Below are 15,741 nucleotides of genomic sequence, written 5' to 3'. Positions count from 1 at the left end.
ATTAATAAATAAATAAATAAATAAATAAATACATTTAAAAAGCAGCAACATTTATCATCACCTCACTACACGTGTCCGACTCCTGAAGAGAGACTTTTAAGTACAGAGGGGGCAGCGTGGGGACATTAAGGGCAGACACAGACAGCGGCGGCAGCGAGTGTGTCAGTGAGGACGCCAACAAAACGGTGGAAAGTCCAACATCCCTGCTTTGTGATTCTGTGGGAGCACTGGCAGCAGCATCGCACTGAGGGCCTCCTGCGGGAGAAGCTGGCCCACGATCACAAGCAGCCGAGGTTGAAGATGAAACAGCAGATGTGTGTTTGGAGCCTGCGTTCCCAGCTGTGCCAGCGGACGTACAGTCCTGGCGCTCGCCGATGGTTAGGAGGTTAAGACGGACATCTGGGGAGAATAAATCTTTACTTTCCTCTGCGTTCTCTTTTAAATGTGCACTTCTATCAGACGCCATGTTGGGTAGAACTCCTTTGATGGCGTTCCACAGTCCTTCCAGCCAGGGGTCCACAACCAGCTCCAGCCTGCACACATGAATCCAGAAGGCAGTGTAGACAACAACGAGAAAGAAAAAAAAATAAGGTTCATCCGTGCTCTGTTTGTTCTATGGTTATTCTGTGTTAAAACCAAATCAAAATAACAAATAAACAGTGTGGTTATTGTGTTTTACTGACTTAAAACCAAAACAGAAATACAGAAAAATCAAAAACCCGATTAGTCATGTTTTTCTGTTTTAATATTAAATCTTTCTCTGTTTGTGTGATATTTGGATATTTATGGGAAACTATGGCAAGAGCTTCATGTTTTAATCTCACCACAAAGGTGACACACAGGGGGGCAGACTTTTACTCCCTGACAAAAAAAGAGCAACACATAAATCACATTACTGATGAACCGGTGAATTGAAACTTTATTAATACACAAATTAAAAAAAACAAAACAAAACAATGAATGTTATGAAAAGCATGCACATGATATGTGATTAAGGGAACCAGAGGTGGTGTAATGAATCTACTGGTGCTCTTCGTTTCTTGTGATCAACTTGTGTGTGTGTGTGTGTGTGTGTGTGTGTGTGTGTGTGTGTGTGTGTGTGTGTGTGTGTGTGTGTGTGTGTGTGTGTGTGTGTGTGTGTGTGTGTGTGTGTGTGTGTGTGTGTGTGTGTGTGTGTGTGTGCGTGCGTGCGTGTGTGTGTGTGTGTGTGTGCTACCGTTAGTGGTTAGCGGTATTAAAACGTATCCAAATAAACTGGTGACTGACTATCTACTGTGAGGCTGGTGTGAGGAACAATAAATGTTAGAACTTCTACCATTTGACACTTTTGCAAAAACAATTACAGCTTTTTTTGAGGGCAGTAAAAATATTTATTTTGCACGATATAATACAGCTAATGGCAACCATTATCACACAGACGTTGATCACAAAAAACAAGGAGGACCAGTAGATTCATTACACCACCTCTGGTTCCTTTAATCACATATCACGTGCATGCTTTCCATAACATCTATTTTTTGTTTATTTACTTATGTATTAATAAAGTTTTAATTCACCAGTTAATCAGTAATGTGACTTATGCGTTTGCTCCTTTGTGTGGTGAGATTAAAAACAATAACATTTCATTTCATTTTCATTTTTTTGTTTTTTTTCTGTATTTCTTTTTCGGTTTCACTTCAGTAAAACAAAATTACCACACCCTTTATTTGTTATTTGTATTTGGTTTTAAAACAGAATAACCAAAAAACAAAGGATACACAGATTAAGGTTGTCGGCTGAATTCTGAAAAGTTGGATATATGCGTTTCCATTTCCCTGCAGAACTCACTCACCCTATACCATCATCTGCAAATCCTGTCGCATAAAATTGTTTTGCACCGAGTTCCTGCAGCCTGCGCTCTATCGTCTTCCCACAGTTGCAAAAATTTGCATAGTTTGTGTCTCCTAAAGCTGGAGAAGTCGAAAGAGAAAATCAAATGAGGATTTCCACACACATACTGCTGGGATAGTAAACAATAAGTACAGCTCAGCTCTGCATGGACTTACAGTATGTACAAAAAAAAATCACATTCTGAAACATGAATTTACCCAACAGTGCATAGCACAGGTGTTTAAAGTGGTCAGACGTGAGGGTCTTCCTCCGGATGCGTTTCACAAATTGCAGAGCGTTGTCTGGCGCTTCCCCGTCTCCAGTTGTAGACACAATAAAGACCACTGGGGAATTCTCCTCCTCCAAGTTGTACTGGAACCAGTTGTGTGAATAATTAGGGACTGGTGCCATACAACAGGTGATTAGGAAACACATTAGGGTTCTCATTTATTAACCTTTGCATGAAAACGGGTGTAAATTTGAGTAGGGCTGGGCAATATATTGAGATTTCTATTTTGACGATATATAAAATTACAATATCACTTATACCAATATATAGATTTATTATTTTATAGCTTATTTTATATCAAAATACATGTTTTAGGAGTTGCTGGTTTCTCTATTTCTCAGAAAATCACAGTTAGATGGATTACTGAGAGCTTCCTAACCCAGATCTACCACTTAAAAAGCCACACTACCGAACTCACTTACACACAAAAATATTGAGATATGAGTTTAGGTTCATATCGCCCAACCCTAAATTTGAGTGCACATTTGGTCGTACGTCATGAACAAAAGTGTGATTAAACACGTAAACATTCAGCGGCTGAATTTGATCGTCATTAACTTTTTTCTGAGGCCCCGCCCACTGAGGTCAAACAAGAAAATGACCCTTTTCCAAGATGAAACTCATATCTGAGATGGAGCAAAACAAAGATGAGCTTTTTGAACATGTGAAAACTGGACTTAAAGGAGGTCATTTAAACGTTCTGTGGCTACTGAGCAGGAGATGTCTGCCCCCCTGTGTGCGCCGAGAACAACTTCACAACAGAGATACTGGAGAGACACGGATATGATGTTTATCGACCTCAGTCTACACGCTATAGGCCAATGGTGTCAAATTTATTTTAGTTCAAGGGCCAAATATGAAGTGGTTTGATCTTAAGTGGGCCGCAAAGTTTAGGCGAGAAAACAAGCAATTTCAACATTAATGTCACCAAGTTTGCACTTAACACAATATATAAATGATACATAAAATACAAAAATATCCAGGCAATAATTGACAGATATCAGTCCCTGCAAGACTTTTTCCTTAAAATGTAATTGATTTTGTGATTTTTTTTAAATTTAATTTGAGGACATTATGTGAAATAATTTCAGAAAAATGTAGTTCTTTGAACAATTTGACATTAAAAATAACGCCCATCACGTGATTAAAGCCTGGGGGAATGTGTTCCTCTAAATGGATCAGGTTGTTGTTGATATAATGTGTTTGTTGATGATTTTAAATGTTTTTACTGCTGATTTTAATGTTCTTATTGATTGATGAATGTTTTCTGTGGCACTTTTTAAACATGTAAAGCACATTGAGTGGCCTTGTGTATGAAATGCACTAGACAAATAAATTTGCCTTGCCTAAATATTGTGGAGTTTCTTTGAATTCGTTACATTATTACAACATTATTACAACTGAATTCTTTTTAACTTTCTCCTGCGGGCGAAATCGGGTGGCCAGAAAGGGCCAGATTTTGTCCCCGGGCCTTGACTTTGACACTTATGCTTAGACCATAAATGTCACATTAAAAGAAAAATTAACAATCAAAACCCTTTAAAAATGACTAAATGTTGTCCATTGTCTCAGTTTATTGCCTTTTGCCAATTTCACCTTTAATCCATCACATTACTGATGAAATACTGCAGTGATTTTCTAAAAGTTTAAGCAACTATTTACATTTTAAAGCATGACTTTCGAAGCTTGCGTGAATACGGTCGAACGCACGTGATACGCTCAGATCTGAACGTACGAACGGTTGATAAATGAGAGCCCTGATGATTAAGCAGCAAAGCATACATCTTAAAGTGCCAACGATGAATGAATGAAGAAAGCCAAGCAGCTGTGTCTGAACTAAATCTATTGCAGGCATCAAACCTTGTCGTTTTGGTCCAAGCAGCTGAGATCAGCAGCCAGGCCGTGACCTTTGGCCTCCTCAGCGATGCCCTCTGCTATAGACTGAGCCTGACCTTTCTGAGAGCCGTACAGCAGCACAAAGCGAGACGTCACCTCACAGGGCATAATCGAGCATCTAAAAAATAAAAAACATAAACGTGACAATTTTTTCCTTTTTTCCTATTTTTTTTATTCTTATTTTAAATTATGTATTCTTTAAATCCTCATTTAATGTATCTATCTATTATTCATTCATCTTAAAATATGGCTTTACCTCAGCAGGTTAGTGCGAAAAGATAAATCCTAAACAGATCATCAGTCCGTCACAAACACACCATGAGCTTTTTATGTGAGCTATTCGTAAGCCTGAAGCATGTGTTTAGAGGAAAGACGATGTATAAATATATAACACACATGCACAAAAATCTAACAAAAATAAAACATTTTTATGCAGCGAACCAATAGTAAAAATAACAACAGAGTATACTGTATTTTCCTTGAGTCCGAGCATACTGGTAAACTACAGTGGATTATCGTACCTTTAAAGTAATTTAGTGTGCTGCAAATAGTTATGAAACAATTTTGTAAGAAATAATCTCCAATGATATTGTGATGTAAACCAGCCTTCCCAATTAAATTACTTTGCTATGTGTTTTTGATATTTATTAAATCCAAAATATTAATCATCTTAAGAGTGACACAACTGACAAGTACCAGTATAACTAATAGGGATGTCCCGATAAAACTTTTTCACTTCCGATACGATGCCGATATTGCCTTGCTTATTGGTCGATACCGATATGGATCTGATGCAATATCGGCACGAATCATGCATACTTTTAATACTTATTTTGTAGTGTGGAATGTTAGAAAAGGTTTGCTCAAGTGTTGTGACTTAAAGAACAATAGTCAGCAACAGTAGGGATGAGAAAAACTGACCCATTTATTATTAACCAATTGGTTACATACGTACATTTTTACCTTCAATATAATATGTACAGTATTCTACAATTGAATAAATATAATACAATATATATCAGGGATTTGAAATGCAGTCCGATAAAATCTGATATTCGTTCAATATCGGATCGGGACACCCCTAATAACTAAGTAATGAATGATTTCTTAGTGTGCACTCCATATCATGCATGATGGAATATACCAGTATATAAATTGCATTGCATTACATACTTACAAACATCATTAGAATGTTCATTAAAAAAAAAATCTGCATTTTGTGCAAATACATTTTTTTCCAGTTTTTTCTGACCACTGGTTAAAATGTGTTTCGGTTTTTTTGTTTTTTGTTACCATTTTTAAACTTGTGTAATTTTTTTTTTACCAATCCTGATATTTATGGAGGTAAATGTGTGTCTTGATTTTTCAATAAAAACATATGTTCAATAAAAAAAAATCACTCCAACAAAAAAAAAAAAAAAAAAAAATTTGTAATCAAAAAAAAGTTTACTTCAATCAAAAAATAAATGTTTTGAATTAAAAAAAAAAAAAAAAACGTTAAAATGCTAAAATAAAGACACAAATCTACCTCCATAGATATTCAGTAATACATAGGATTTCAACAACAACAACAACAAAGTTCTATACTGGGTAATATTTGGGTCTTGATCACGTCAATAAAAATAAATATAATTCATAAAGCAAACAAATCGCGCAAGAGAATTATGTAATTACAATTGCAATTACAATGGTAATACTGGCTGGAAAACCAAAATCTTTCATTTGATCACAACAAGAGAAAGTCTCTTGATTCAAATGTTTAGACTTCGAACGACCTGGTTAAAAAGGGAACAACGCCATTCTGATTAGCATGTTGATTGGAAGATGTTGTCGATAATTGGTTAGTTTAAAGTAATATATTCTTACCAACATACATAATGTTAGAAGCAGCAGATAAACACCGATAAAACCGGGCAGCGTGTCTCACTACAGTAGCCCTACATTTCATCACGAGGCACCGGAAGTTACGTATCTCTCTAATACTGTACACCACGGACAAACCTAAAAGCCGATTATTCTTGTTAAGATTTAATGTAATATATATTAATATATATATTTAAGAAAAGTTTGTGGGCCATATCTATCAAATGGATGGAAATGTTTTACCTTTAAAGTCCTAAAAATCGAAGATTTCCTCTCTCTTCTATGATGTCACAACTCTCGCGAGAATTGAGAGAACGCGATATTGGATCATTACATTTTTCAGAAATTTACTTTTTTTGTTTTCTTAGTGTGTTCTTAATTGTAATACTGTAGAACATTTTTAAAGCTAAAAAGTCACTTGTATGCGTTTATGTTTAATTAGAGTTAAGAGTTTATACAACATTGAAATTAGATATATATACCGGAACATGGTATCGCCCTCTCCGCCCGTGGAGCCTTCCAGAAGCCGCCCGCAGAACGCGCGGCTGACGACACATCAACTTCTATCATTGTGCACCGTTTAAACTCAAATTTCACCGACTTTAAGCTTATACCGAGGTCCATACTTTCAGTCACCATGTCGTCTCTGGGGACGCTGGCTTTCGATGAATATGGGAGGCCGTTTATCATTATTAAAGACCAGGATACGAAGACACGGCTAACGGGCATTGACGCTTTGAAGGTACAATGGGCTACGCTATAGCAGCATGTTGGTTAGCTAGCTAGCTAGACACCCGGACTCTTGTTAGTGCTGACATTAGATCGTTTGCGAAGCTGACCAGACATTAATGTATACGCAAAGTAAAGATTTACAAGTCTGCCATCGATTAAACGTTTTGTGAACACTTTAGAGTAGCTATGTGTGAAAGAATTAGCAAGTCATGCTAACATTGCGGCGCATGTGCTCTCTGGATTTGGGTTAGCTTGTGGGTGTTGCTACTGTCAGGCTATGGCAGCATCATTAGAGATGAGCAGCATCCTCACTACAACTAAGCATTTAAGTCCTAATCTTTGACGTTTTGTCTATTGTTTGTTTGGTTCCCACCCTTATTTTTCCTTCTACAATTAGTTTTTGATGATGTTCGTTATACTGTTACAATCACAGAGTAGTCAGGATTAATTTTTATGTATATATATTTGATAAAGTGAAAATATTGAATACAGTTTTTCATAGGATTGTGTGTTTTAATTTGAAAAAAATATTTTAAAAATATAATTATCAGTAACTTTTTTTTATTTTTTAATAATTAACTAGACATTTCAGGCACCCTACATGGGGTCACGACCTAAAGGTTTAATCACACTGCTTTAAGGTCACTAATACAAAGCGCTGTATTGCACCGATCAATTATCAATAAGTATGCATCGATTTTTTTTAACTCTGGATATAAATCTATTTGCATCAATTTTAGCTTAAAATTAAAAAAAAAAATGTAGCTGTAACCCCTGATGAGATGTAAAATAATTTATAGATGGACATCATGCCTTTTTCTGACATGAAAAATTTATTTTGTTGTATTTCAGTCTCACATAATGGCGGCCAAAGCAATCGCATCAACACTTAAGACATCACTTGGACCAAATGGTGAGCTATAAACCACTGCATTAATTAGTCTTTATCCAAACATGTGATTGGTCTGAAATATTTCCTGTAACTGTTGAATAAACAGGTCTTGATAAGATGATGGTTGACAAAGACGGAGAAGTGACCGTCACCAATGATGGAGCCACTATCCTCAGCATGATGGATGTAGATCACCAGATTGCCAAACTGATGGTGGAACTGTCCAAGTCTCAGGATGATGAGATCGGTGACGGTACAACTGGAGTCGTTGGTGAGACAAAGAAACACTGATGCTTTTTAAAGTCAGTGAGTCCCAACGCAGACATTTGTGAAATATATTCCTGTGTTTCTGTGGTGTGTCAGTCCTGGCTGGAGCTCTGCTGGAGCAGGCCGAGCAGCTGCTGGATCGTGGACTCCACCCGATCAGGATCAGTGACGGTTACGATCAGGCCGCACGCGTCGCCATCGAAGAGCTGGACAAGATGGCTGAAACCTTTGTGTGTGACCCCAACAACAAGGAACCACTCATTCAGACTGCCATGACCACACTTGGATCCAAAGTGTGAGTTCTCATTTATCTGAACTAGGGGTGCAAAGATAACAATTTTATGGCCGATCTTGATTTTATATATTTTTTTTTATAACTGACATTATACACATTTAAAGGTGCCGTCCGCAACTCTCCCCCTCCCTCCTCGCTGCTCTCTTGCCCTGCCTCCAAACTTTCCAAAGTCCCTCCCTTAGAGGAGCTAACAAGCCAACGTTAGTCCGACAGCAACATCACAGTAATATAACATGCTCTGTTAAAAGCATATTACTGCAGCGCTTCTCTTTCTCAATGTGCACACACCTCAGCAGCAGCAACAACTCGATGTCACTTAAAGCACCCAAACGGAGGATGCTGCGTGCACATGAACAACACATGCACCACAGAGTTCTAGTGTAACAATTACAAATCAAACATGTCAATCAAGCAGCAGTAATTACCTTTCAAGCAGAAAAGTCACCAATTCCAAGTTCTACTCCTCCAGATCATACACTAAAAAAGACGGCGCTCCAGCCCGGGAAAGGGGCTGCTGTGAGCAACAGCTATCAGACTGTCCATCAAACGCAATCCTGGCTCTGATTGGTTCTTTTTGCTCGGTCGCAGTGCATTCTGGCAATCTGCCAAAGGCTGCAGTAGTAGCAGGGGGTGGGGCTCAATGAGTCTTTTTTTTTCCACACAACTAGTAGTTTGATGTAAAGCTGTTCTTACGTAGTGACAGCTTTAGCAAATATGACAAAAAGTCACTTTTATGAGAGTTGCAGACTGTACCTTTAATGTTCCAATCTTAATTAATTGTAAAATATTGAATAATACTGTGAAATAATACAAACTTGTAGTTTTAACTGCACGAGGTAGTTTTAACTGCACATGTTGAACTCAAAGCCCTTTGGGCCATTCATGATGGCCCGCAGGAGAAAGCAAAAATCACAGAAAACATGGATCCTTGTGTAAATTACTAAATAATACATATGTGGATATCTCAGTTTCTTCAAATTAAATCAAACTCCACAGTATTTGCAGGCCTTTAGTTTCCATATGTCAAATTCCATGACTGCCGTCATTTTGAATCACAAATTGTTGAAAGAACTCTGTTTTTTCAAAATCCTGCATTTTTCCTCGAACCTTTTCACAAAATGTTGCCTAATTGAATAAAAATGAGTCACAAAATCAAGGAGGGAAGATCCTGTAGGGACTGATCTGTCACTTATGGCTTTGATATGATAGTATCTGTGCATTACAAACTGTATAAATTATTTATACATGGAATTACAAACTAGGGAACATTCATGTTAAAATTACTAATTTCCCTTCTAGATAGAGATCAAACTGCTTTGTATTTGGCCCTTGAAGTAAAATGAGTTTGACACCCTTGGTTTAGGTCATTGCTGTCCAAAATACTAAATTAATTTTTTTACAATTACACAATTACACTTGTCCAACCGAATACACTGCAGACCTGTTTGGATCTCTTTACTAAAAATAAAGTGCACAGAAAATCACAAGGTTTAAGATAAAAGATAAAATAATAATCTACAGCACAAACTAACAAAATATCATAAACCAACAATAAAGTGTGCTGAATTTTAGGTTTCTTTGGAGTGCAAAAAGAAAAAAATGTCCAAATGCAGCAGCTTTGTGTATATTTAAATGTAAAAATATAAATCTAAAAAAAGCTTGCAACATCTTAAAGTATAAAAGCTACTAAAAGTCAAGCGTTCTACAAAAAATTAAGTTTTTCTATTTATTTTAAAGGTGAAACCATCAAATGTTGGTGGTCTTAACACAGGGTCAGAGTTCACTCATAGATTTTTCCCTAACATTGTTTCAGAATCAACCGATGCCACAGGCAGATGGCAGAGATCGCCGTGAACGCCATTCTCACCGTGGCTGACATGGACCGGAAGGACGTAGACTTTGAGCTCATCAAGATGGAGGGCAAGGTGGGAGGAAAGCTGGAGGACACACAGCTCATCAAGGGAGTCATCGTGGACAAGGAGTTCAGCCACCCTCAGATGCCCAAAGTAAGACCAAATGGAAAAACTCTCCACATGAAGCTGAAAACAAAAACTATCCAACAGTTTAGTTCATTTGTAAATTAAAAACATGTTGCTTTACTTTAAAGGGAGCCTGTGTTCACCATCTTAAAATCATGTGATTGATGATGTCACACTGCCTCAGAGCCTGTAAACATCCCATTGTTTTCTATTGGAGTGAAACATTCAGCTTTTTAGATCATTTAGCAGCTGTTTAGATCAAACAGTTGTGACCTGAAAAAAAAATGACGGTTACGACTCAGGTTTGGTAATAGACAATGAAGCAGAGAAGATGAGCTCCCCTAAGGGGCCTTAACTCCCCCTTAAATCTTTGACTGTTGACTACTGAAAATAGAAGTCCTTTTGGGTGGGAGTCCTTCATCAGTCCGTGATTATTTGCTAACTTCAGCCACCAGAGCGTGTTAGTGCACTGTTTAAGGGAGAGTAAAGGCCCCTTATTAGAGCGCTTCTTCTCTCCTTCATTGTCTACTACCAAACTGCAGATTTGGAACTGTCGCCACCTGCAGTCACGTAATTTTTTTCGGGACACAACTTATTTTTTTCCTCTTGCGAGAAACAAAGGAGGTTTACATTGACATGTAATTTAACTGATTATTTAGAGCAACAATAAACAGCGCAAGATATTTTGACTGAAAAAGCTGCTAAATGATCTAAAAAGCAGGCTGAATATTTAATTTTAATAGAAAACAATGGGGACACAGGCTCTAAAACTGTAGTCCCATTTATAAAAGTTAATTAAAAAAAACAAATATGGTGCAACATAATTTGTTTTGTTAGGCATAGATTTTCTATTGTCATTTTAAATGTTTTAGTTCACATTTGTAAAATAAACTATGAGGGATCCCTTTAATAAAGCCTGAACCACATGTATTTCAATTGGCTTTGACTCAGCATACATTTATTTCTCTCTGATTGATCCATGGAAGTAGAATTGACTCCTAGCTTTTTTTCTTGCTATGATTCAGGCACTGAAAGATGTGAAAATCGCCATCCTAACCTGCCCGTTTGAGCCCCCAAAGCCAAAAACCAAACACAAGTTGGACATCACGTCTGTGGAAGACTACAAAGCCCTTCAGAAATACGAGAAGGAGAAGTTTGAAGAGATGATTAAACAGGTTAGAAACTTTGATTTTGAGTAACATTTATGATGATAGTTAAAACTAAATGTGTTTCCTAATTACTTTGTTTAGGTCAAAAGCAATGGAGCCAACCTCGCCATCTGCCAGTGGGGCTTTGATGATGAAGCGAACCACCTTTTGCTGCAAAATCAGTTGCCTGCCGTGCGCTGGGTGGGAGGGCCTGAGATCGAGGTGAGAGAAGTTTAGCAGCTAATGAAGAATCTTGATTAAAAATGCCACAAAAGAGCATCAGGACGATTATACGATCAATTCTCATTCCAGTTGATCGCCATCGCCACAGGGGGCCGCATCGTACCTCGATTCTGTGAGCTGACGCCAGAGAAACTTGGGACCGCCGGCGTTGTGAAAGAGATCTCCTTTGGTACCACCAAGGACCGCATGTTGGTTATACAGGAGTGCAAAAACACCAGAGCTGTGACCATATTCATCCGTGGAGGAAACAAGATGGTGAGCATTATAAACACAGTGATCTATTTTTTTTTTTTTTTTTTCTATGTTGATCTAACGCATGGTTCCTGTAATTTTAATATCACATAAGACTTTATTTTTCTTCTAGAATTAGTTTTTGAACATGGTTGTTATTCTGTATTACAACCACAGAGTAGGCAGGATTATAATTTAAATATTCTGTGTATATGTGTAATTTTATTCTGTTTGAGAAAGTGAAAATATAGATACAGTTGTTTAAGATTGTTTTACTTTTGAAAACAATAATTACAAAATACATTTATATTTTATTATTTATCTATATATTATTTATTGTATATATTTGTAATTTTTTTTAACATTATATTTGAGAAAGTGAAAATATAGAATAGTTTTTTAAAACTGTTTTGAATTTGAAAATATTTAAAAAAAAATATATATATATATATATATATATATATATATAAATTGTATTATATATATTATTAAATTATTATATATATTTTTTATTTACTAGACATTTCAGACACAATTTATATTCCAGGTGACCCCACATGGGGTCACGACCCCAAGGTTGAATAACACTGATCTTACGCTGTCTTCTTATCTCCACAGATCATTGAGGAGGCAAAGCGAGCCCTGCATGACGCTCTGTGTGTGATTCGTAACTTGGTCAGAGACAACCGTGTAGTGTATGGAGGCGGAGCTTCAGAGATCGCATGTGCTCTGGCTGTCAACGAAGCCGCAGATAAGGTAAAATATTATAGATATTATATTTAAAGTGCTCTTCAGTTCTGAATCTACCTCTGTGTTCAGTGCCCGTCTCTGGAACAATACGCCATGAGGGCGTTTGCTGATGCTCTGGAGGTGATCCCCATGGCTCTGGCTGAGAACAGCGGCTTTAACCCCATCCACACCATGACGGAGGTCCGAGCCAGACAGGTCCGAGAAGCCAGACCCTTCCTGGGCATCGACTGTTTACGCAACAACACCAACGGTAAACAACAGAGCATGCTGCAATGCAAAGGATTAACACTAAAAAATGGTTTTATTTTGATCACTTTGTTTATTTTCTACATCAGACATGAAACAGCAGCACGTGATCGAGACTCTGATTGGAAAGAAGCAGCAGATCCTGTTGGCGACTCAAGTGGTGAAAATGATCCTAAAGATAGACGACATCCGCAGTCCTGGTGAAGTGGAGGACTGAAGATCGTTAACCCAGCGCTGCTTATGAAACCGTAACGAGACGTCAGCGGATCTTTGTGTCCCAACAGCACTGCTTACTGATATTTATCATTTGATACAAAGTGTTCAACATGTTGTCATAACAGTCACCATTAAAATGTTGGTTCAGTCCAAATTTCCAGAATCTTACGGTTTTTTTGTCTTGAAATGAGATGTTGGTACCATGAAATGTGGGCAGAGGACTAAAGGTTTTTCAAATAAAGGTTATAAAAAACTAAAATCACATTTTAACATACCAAAAGATTTAACACTACGCTTGAAATAAGTTCCAACAATATTGAGACAGTAAAATATATTAAATTGGTTTCTCTTTATGAATTGATAAAATATGAAACATAATTTGAATGCCTTGTGGGTTTCTGCATCACAATTAAAAATCACTTGTCAATTTTTAAGAACAATTGCATAAAATGTCATGGTAAGTGAAACATTTTATACTTTGGGGAGATTTTTGCCCAATGGTCCCTGGAATTATGTGAAATTTTTGTTTTCATTTGTTAATCTGACAAGAATCGCATACCATAAAAACAGACGTCTGCACTGCCTCAATCTCTGTGATTAAAGACATTGAACGTGTAAAAATAATAGAAAACTTGCAATTTTCTACTTTAGTTAATTTTCACAACGTTTGAGAAAGTTAGTTTTTTTTTTGTCAAAAGACTTGTTTATATACACTAAAAGTTATTGATATTTGGCTTTCGGGTGAATTTTCAAGATTGACCTAAAATGCAATTATAACATTCAAAGGGGACCTTGGATGCACATGTCCAACTAGTCAACGTTTCAGTAGTTTTTGCACAAATTGCTGTTCTCTACCAAGGAGTTAAATGGCAAAATTCCAAACAGGTGCTTGATCCATGATTCAACCAATAAATGTCCTGGTTCAGTTGGCTATCACAGAGACTGGAAGAGTCACAGAAAGGCCCAGAAGTGGACGGCCTTTGGCCACATCCCACATTGATGACCACTTCATTATGAGCAGTGCCCCGAGGAACCGGATGATGAATACCACTCAACTCTGGGCACAATTAAGGAAGGTGGAAGGCACCAAAGTGTTGTCGTACTCAAGACTACATTTTAAAGGTCTTGTTTTTGTCTCGGACTCTGAAGCATTTTTGCTCGGTCTTGGGCTGGCCAGACTGGATTTTCCGTGATCAAGATCAGCACTAATTCCTGCTATTTTAAAACTTCTTTTTTTTTTGATGTGATAACAAGGAGAAGAACTGGATAAAACGATGCATATCATGCACATTGTTCATGCATTAAACCACACCTTAATGTGACTGACGCACACACCACTAAACGCAAACGGGGAGAGAGGTGGGAGGCTGTACATTCACGTGACCTAAAAATCTTGTTTTCAGATACTTAGAATTTTTGTGAATTTATCAGTAGTTTTGGTTTATTAGGCTGGTCTTCTTCTTGTTGTGTACACTAGTTAAAATCACTACTCTGTTATTCGTGAACGGATCGGGCTAAAATTTGGTAGCTATAATCTATGGATGTGTACACATCGACGCTCTGAGGTCCCTTTTTGATTTGGGGCCCTAAAAGAAAAAAAAAACAAAGTCGATTTCTTATTTACTGTATTTGCATGTCAAACATTACGACGGTTAGTAGTACAGAATCATTGGCACATGCCAATATATAAATGGGGCCCATTACTCCGTATGCGCCACGGGGCTCCATTTTTCAAATGACTACTCCTCCGTTTGTTCTCGTTAGATCGGAATGCAATTTGCAATTTGGTATGAATACTTTATGAATGAATAGGATGAGATGCTTGGAGCCTTTTTTGTGAAATGGGGCCCGGGGGCACGCCCCCATTTCCGGTAATTTCCAAATTTCTGGGAACTTAGCCGTGTGATATATCGTTTCAAAGGTAATTCAGTTGCACACATTTTTTGTGTAGTTGAGAGTTTTACACGTTTTGTATGTAAAAGAAACTAAAGATGAATGTTATTTAACTGTTGAACCTCATCGTGGTTTAAATTATTTATTTTTTTATGGTCTTGGTCTCGGTGCATTCTGGTCTCGGGCAAGTCTTGGTCTCGAATAGTGTGGTCTTGAGCACAACTCTACGTCAGACCATTTGAAATCGTTCATATCAGCATGGTGTGCGTGCTAGATGAACTGTAAGGCTACTTGACCACACCACCAGGCACAGGTGTCATCTTTAATGGGCCAGGGAGCATTTACACTGGACGTGGGACCAGTGGGTCTCAGTGCTGTTCTCTGATGAAAGTCGATTCACATTGAGCAGAAATCATGGCCTCCAACGATGTCTGAGACGTCAAGGAGAGCGCTATGCATCAGCCTCAGCAGATAATAAGTCGACTTATTGAACAGCATGAGCTGTAATTGATGCTCAATGGCACATGGCACGTTATTGAGAAATTGACATGTTTTGTTGTGGTATACCCACCATTGTTGCTAGCTTTTGTTTCAACAAATTGCTGGAGATGAGGAAATCACAAGTGCACTTTATACACCTAATACAGTATGAAACTTTTTATTGTTCATTATTCAAATTCTATAAGGACTATGATTTATTAGATACTTTTGTTTCTCAGATGGTATTACTTTACAATAAGTTTGGCGAAGAAACAATAGTTTTACTAAGGTTTTTACGTTGTATTCTCAAAAGGCACCGCTGGGATTCGAACCCAGGATCTCCTGTTTACTAGACAGGCGCTTTAACCATCTAAGCCACGGCGCCGATGCATCACGCTGGGTCCTAGAGAAACCGAATCAGTGCCTAAGCAACTTTCATTCAGGTGTTGATC

General features: G+C 37.6%; 2 protein-coding genes and 1 non-coding gene across 5 annotated transcripts in view; 1 reads left to right on the top strand and 2 right to left on the bottom strand.

Annotated features, from left to right (window-relative positions):
* Nucleotides 1-6,275, bottom strand: part of mtrr (5-methyltetrahydrofolate-homocysteine methyltransferase reductase) — a 43,929-nt gene extending 37,654 nt beyond the window's left edge. The window contains exons 1-5 of one of the 3 annotated variants that reach the window (XM_028434167.1): nucleotides 6,161-6,275; nucleotides 4,019-4,172; nucleotides 2,088-2,241; nucleotides 1,832-1,949; nucleotides 62-533 (exon numbers count right to left, since the gene is read on the bottom strand). In XM_028434167.1, coding sequence (XP_028289968.1) covers nucleotides 62-533; nucleotides 1,832-1,949; nucleotides 2,088-2,241; nucleotides 4,019-4,162 — 888 coding nt within the window. In that variant the 5' untranslated portion in view covers nucleotides 4,163-4,172; nucleotides 6,161-6,275. Of the gene's footprint in view, nucleotides 1-61; nucleotides 534-1,831; nucleotides 1,950-2,087; nucleotides 2,242-4,018; nucleotides 4,173-5,920; nucleotides 6,138-6,160 lie in introns of those variants that run through there. The other 2 variants (XM_028434168.1, XM_028434166.1) reach the window with 2 other exon arrangements.
* A 13-nt stretch (nucleotides 6,276-6,288) lies between these two features.
* On the top strand, nucleotides 6,289-13,079 carry cct5 (chaperonin containing TCP1, subunit 5 (epsilon)). The gene is made up of 11 exons (XM_028434169.1): nucleotides 6,289-6,659; nucleotides 7,502-7,562; nucleotides 7,648-7,812; nucleotides 7,905-8,103; nucleotides 9,917-10,109; nucleotides 11,108-11,257; nucleotides 11,333-11,452; nucleotides 11,543-11,728; nucleotides 12,323-12,460; nucleotides 12,524-12,704; nucleotides 12,790-13,079. The coding sequence occupies exons 1-11, from the start codon at nucleotides 6,555-6,557 to the stop codon at nucleotides 12,915-12,917; spliced, it is 1,626 nt and encodes a 541-aa protein (XP_028289970.1). The 5' UTR covers nucleotides 6,289-6,554; the 3' UTR covers nucleotides 12,918-13,079.
* Nucleotides 13,080-15,600: 2,521 nt separating this feature from the next.
* trnat-agu (transfer RNA threonine (anticodon AGU)) lies at nucleotides 15,601-15,674 on the bottom strand. The gene has a single exon. It is a non-coding gene; the product is annotated as a tRNA-Thr (tRNA).
* Nucleotides 15,675-15,741: the final 67 nt, after the last annotated feature.

The sequence above is a fragment of the Gouania willdenowi genome, chromosome 20 (assembly GCF_900634775.1).
Source record: "Gouania willdenowi chromosome 20, fGouWil2.1, whole genome shotgun sequence".
In the NCBI taxonomy this organism is placed as follows: domain Eukaryota; kingdom Metazoa; phylum Chordata; class Actinopteri; order Blenniiformes; family Gobiesocidae; genus Gouania; species Gouania willdenowi.
The sequence above is the reverse complement of the archived record's forward strand: the minus strand, read 5'-3'. Positions and strand labels throughout refer to the sequence as shown.